We start from the raw sequence: 5,316 nt of genomic DNA, 5'->3' as shown, positions 1-5,316 counted from the left end.
GGTCTTTGGCTCGGCTCGTGAAGGCCTGAGATTTTACATCAAGTAAATAAGATTTATAAAGCCTTGGGCACTCTCACCATGGGTCTCTATCATACAATTCCAAAAATTTCCATTGTATTTTGGGATGATATTTTGAATTAGAAAATATACAAAAAATGAATTTTCAAGAAAATCACTTTTCCGGGAATTAATTTTAAAAAGTGCTACCAAACCTAATATTTTTGGATACCCACTAGGGGTGCTAAACGAGTCAGGGGCCTTTGGCTCGGCTCGTGAAGGCCTGAGATTTTATGTCTAAAATTGATTGTTAGAACCAGACTTGGACTTGTATAAAAGCTCGTTTAATAAAAAGGTCTCAGGCTCCAATTTAAAAGCTCGGTCTTAGAGCCTCTCAGGCTAGCCTAATATATTATTTTTTATTTTTATTTTATATTTTTTATGCTACTTGTGATAGCCTTCTCTCTCTTCTCAATCTATTTCATCCCATTTTATTAATTAAACAGACTTTTTGAATGATTTTGTTTTATATTATGTTGTTTGATATACATTAAATTTATGAATATTTTTGAAATTACTAGTGTCGTTGACTGTATATTTTGTTTGAATAAATTTTTGTTGTCTTATTTTGTTTTAAACAGGCTAAATCAGGCTTTTGTTTTTTTGTAAATAAGACAGGCCACAGGCTGAAATTATATTTATAACAGGTAACAAGCTTGGTCAGGGTGTCACATTTAAACACAGACTTAGCCTTTTAAGACCAAAATTTGGCTCGGCTCGGCCCGTTAACACCCCTAATACCCACCCTCACTTTTCCAATCATCCGAAAAGAATCCTTCTACCAAACAGCTCCTAAGAAAAATCTTAAGTAAAAATAAAGTATTTAGCACACTAAAGAACGTAACTAATTTCCAGAAATTATTTTTAAAAAGTGCTATCAAACCTAATATTTTTGGATACCCACCCTCACTTTTCCAATCATCCGAAAAGAATCCTTCTACCAAACAGCCCCTAAGATAAATCTTAAGTAAAAATAAAGTATTTAGCACACTAAGAACGTAACTAATTTTTTTATTCTACTCTCCGGAAAATCTTTAATTTTAAAATATTAAGATACCAAATATTTTAATTTAGGAAAAAAAATTTATCATTTTAAATGACGTAATTTTATGTCTAAAAGATTGAAACAAAGTATTTTAATGGATTTTTACCTTCTCTCCTACATAATATCTTTTTTTCTCTCTTCCTAATTTTATAAATGAAAGAATATAAAAAATTATTAAATATATATTAAAATAACATAAATTTATGTTCTTTAAAATTATTAAATATATATTAAAATAACATAAATTTATATTCTTTAAAATGATAAATATTTTTCTCTTTTTATTGAACTAGGGTTGGCTTCGAGTTTTTTTTTTTTTTTTGTAATATTACAATACGGGCTTTCATGAAAGTGAATCAGTATTATCTAAAACCTAGATATTTGACTACTGTTATAATATGTTAATAAAGATTGGGAATATGCTTTTTCAACTACTTTGATATTAGTAAGGGTTGGTTCAAATAATACATGCTTAATTTTATTTAAATAAGTTTTGGAATTAAGTTTTTACAAATGAAAAATGAAAAAAAAAAAATGGGAGAGCTAGCACAAAAAATCCAACCCCCATGCACACCTCTAATGCTAAACCGTTTTTCCTTTAATTTTAGGAGTTATTCGAGGAGAGGATGCTCCTCAAAATAACCATATAACTATAACTAAATATTTTTTAATAAACATATAGTTAATAGATACCCCGTTTAGTAGTTTTAGGAAGTTCCAAAAATAAACAATAGAAATGTTGACAGGAGCGTAGGAGGCTAGCAGCCATCCATGTAACTGTAATAGTTGGTTATTAGTAGGGGTGTTAACGGGTCGAGCCGAGCCAAACTTTAGTATTAAAAGGCTAAGTCTGTGTTTAAATGTGTCAGTCTGACCCTGTTATTAATATAATTATTGGGCCTGGTTTATTTTCAAAAAGTAAAAGCTTTGTTTAGCCTGTTTTAAAAAATAAGACAACAAAATTTTATCCAAATAAAATATACAATCAACAACATTAGTAATTCCATAAATATTCATAAATTCAATGTATATCCAAACAGCATAATATAGAACTAAATCATTCAAAAAGTCTGTTTAACCAATAAAATGAGATGAAATGGATTGAGGAGAAAGAAAGGATTATTACAAGTAGTATAAAAAATATAAAATAAAAATAAAAATTAATATACTAGTTTAACCAATAAAATGAGATGAAATGGATTGAGGAGAGAGAGGGTTATTACAAGTAGTATAAAAAATATAAAATAAAAATAAAAATTAATATACTAGGCCAGCCCGAGAGGCTTCAAGGCCGAACTTTTTGAATTGAAGGCAGAGATCTTTTTATTATATGAGCTTTTATACAAATTCAAGTTTAATTTCAATAACTAATTTTAGACATATAAGCCCAAGCTTTCTCGAGCTTAGAAATATAAATGTTGTAAGAAAAATTAGCTGTACTTTCTCCGTGACCTACGGAATACCAACTAGTTTAATGGGAACGATATTTTCTTATCGGGCCCAATAATGGGCTTCCCTTTCCTTAACTGGCCCAATAAGACCATGTTTCAGTGTTTCCAACCCAATGCAACGACATCGCATTTCCTCAAGTAGTTTAGTTTCCCGTAACTCGCGACATCGACAACATCTGGAGATATTTTGTTCCTTCCATTCAGTTGATCACATCCTACGAGCCAACGAGGTATCAACTTTACTGTTTTCTGCGCTTGCTACGATTCCTTATTACGTTCTGCTTGATTTTCCTTTTCCATAAACCTGTTTTAGGTGTTTATTATTGCCATTTCTTACGTGCCTTCTAACTGTTCGAGGAAATGTCCCATTTATCGTCATGGTCTTTTATGTTTGCTTACTTGCATTGCATTCACAAGCACGTTGATGTAATGTGAGTCTGTGATGTACTTACTGTTATTGACGCCGGTTTACTCCTGAAAGATGTAAATTAGAGACATTCAAGTGAACAACCTTTATTTTCTACGGCATGCTAAGGTGTTAATTGTTAACCACCGAGAATGTTGACAATAACTTGTAATTGTGTTAGGTAACTAATACGATGTCGCTGAGGCATTTCTTAGGCTATTCTGAGGGCGAGCTCATGAGGTCTGATTGCAAACCTTGTTCTAGGCTAATGAGACACACTGCTGGAATCTATAGCGTTGGTGGAGCATTAGGATTTTGGGTCCTTTGCAGATTGCACTATGGTTTGTTCTACTTTTTCCCCCCTTGCTTCCTTCTTGTTCTATATGTATGTCTGTCAGCTGCAACTTTTTTCAATGTTCAGTTATAATATATATATAGGGTTCACTTTTTCTGCGGTCAATGTAGATAACTTATCTATATTGAGCCCAGAACGACGTTGTTTTGAGGTAGAAATCAAGGTATTTTTGTAATTATAATTTATTTCAGGGTTATAATAGTCTTTTTCATTATAATTTTTTAATTTTTCAACCCAAAGACGTCGTTTTGGGAGCGAATGTAGATAACTTATCTACATTTCCTGTAGAAACATTAAAGCCAATATATATTTGTCTTTTTGTTTTTAACCTCTGCTCTCTGATACCTCTACTAATGTGTATTCTGTTGATGCTTTACGTGTTTTGTGTTATTATTGTTAGTATGTGGTCACAACTTTTTGAGCCTTTGCTTATTCTTGGGCCTCATTGTCAATTATTCAAACCTAACATTGTCACTTCATTGTTGATAACATTGCTTTCCTGCGGATGATGATTAAAGCAAATACAGCATTTATAAAAAAAAATTTGCCATGTCATCATCAACTGTGAGCCAACATGACTATTGCAACTTTCTGGTCTGGTCTTTAGGGTTATGAAGCCTGCATTTACTGTTCTTCGATTCACTGCAATTGAACCGATAGAGTAGCCATTACTCTTTTCTTCTTCCTAATTGCCAGGTGATGAACTCCTGGAGATTAGCAGCAGCTTCAATTAATCGATTTATTCTTTCAATGAAGAATGAGGAAGAAAAGTTGACAATCATTTAGCTTGTTTCTTATTGGAACAAAACTTTTATACGTGTTTCTCATATGATAAGTTTCACTCTCAATGATTTTCTGAGGTTTTAAATAGCATTTTGCCCTTCCCCTTAATCCATATCTCTTCTTTATGTCAAAAATAGGATAACAATGTAATTCATGCTTTTGTACTTTTACTACTTTCACTTGTAAGTTGTAATGAGCTTATCTTTACATTTTACTCTCTCTCTTTTCCATTTTTTTTTTATCATTTATGTATTTATTTTTATAAAAGCTCGTTTTTACAATCTCAGTCTTTTCATAACTATTCATCAAATTTTTGCTTTATTGGTCATGCAGGTCCTCGAATTACAGTTCCTAGGAGTCTTCGTTGGGCAGCATGTGGTTCTGTGACTACAAGCTCAAGCACGGCTTTGCTGGTTCGTTTATTTAGTCCTGAATGTGAGCCGCAGAATATAGCTGCTTTTGACAAGAAAAAGTAGCACTGATATTGTTAAACTTTTCCTTTTTCCCTCATAAAGAAAGGGGAAAATGACTCATTTGAGATGGTGCAATAATAACTTTTTCTCCCAGGGAGATGGAGCGGCGAGTTTGGAATCATATCTCTCTAAAAACTTGAAAATCTACTTAATTAACCAGGTTATGGATGTCTTGCATCAGGAGGAGTAAATTAGGGTAGTTACCCTCACCATTCTTGAATTAATCCTGACTTATTTAATTTATATACCAACGTTAAACATATCTTACACGGTAATTAACCTATAACAAGTCTTAGGTGTGGTTGAATTGGTTTTGTTTATGTTTTTTTCTTTTAGGCTTTGGGTTTCAATGAGCAGATGTACGGTTTGGGATAAAATGGTGAAATGGGTTTGGGGTTGTTGGCAGTCCTTGTGGTATACTGTTATAAAAGTAGATTTTGACAATCGTGAATATTTATGGTTATTATGGATTGATCATGTAGCGGTAAATTCTGGTTATAAAAGCATTTTGTTTTCTTAGACGTTTTTTTTCTTTTTTTCTTAGACGTTTTTGTTAATAAATCATATTTCTTTGACATTAAGGATTTTTCCTAAGCGATTTAATAAGAAACTAAGAACGACTCTGGACTTATACTAACGATTCTGGACATCATATTTAATATTAAAAAGATGTACATGTATTGAAGATTTAAGTGCATGCATGAAAGAAACAAAATGCTTAATGGAATTTCAATACAGTTACTAGT

General features: G+C 31.9%; 1 protein-coding gene across 1 annotated transcript; it reads left to right on the top strand.

Moving 5' to 3' along the window:
- Positions 1 to 2,693: 2,693 nt before the first annotated feature.
- On the top strand, positions 2,694 to 5,059 carry LOC133310352 (uncharacterized). The gene is made up of 3 exons (XM_061511270.1): positions 2,694 to 2,783; positions 3,141 to 3,300; positions 4,431 to 5,059. The coding sequence occupies exons 2-3, from the start codon at positions 3,153 to 3,155 to the stop codon at positions 4,571 to 4,573; spliced, it is 291 nt and encodes a 96-aa protein (XP_061367254.1). The 5' UTR covers positions 2,694 to 2,783; positions 3,141 to 3,152; the 3' UTR covers positions 4,574 to 5,059.
- Positions 5,060 to 5,316: the final 257 nt, after the last annotated feature.

This window comes from Gastrolobium bilobum, unplaced genomic scaffold (assembly GCF_033153095.1).
Source record: "Gastrolobium bilobum isolate Gb01-03AN ecotype WA unplaced genomic scaffold, APGP_CSIRO_Gbil_v1 utg7354, whole genome shotgun sequence".
Taxonomy (NCBI): domain Eukaryota; kingdom Viridiplantae; phylum Streptophyta; class Magnoliopsida; order Fabales; family Fabaceae; genus Gastrolobium; species Gastrolobium bilobum.
This window is presented reverse-complemented; position numbering and strand designations above follow the sequence as displayed.

Excerpts from the sequence above, each read along its gene's own strand:
- LOC133310352 (XM_061511270.1), top strand. The coding sequence starts at position 3,153 with ATGTCGCTGAGGCATTTCTTAGGCTATTCTGAGGGCGAGCTCATGAGG. Across the intron at positions 3,301-4,430 it reads CCTTTGCAGATTGCACTATG|GTCCTCGAATTACAGTTCCT; the intron begins GTTTGTTCTACT and ends TTGGTCATGCAG.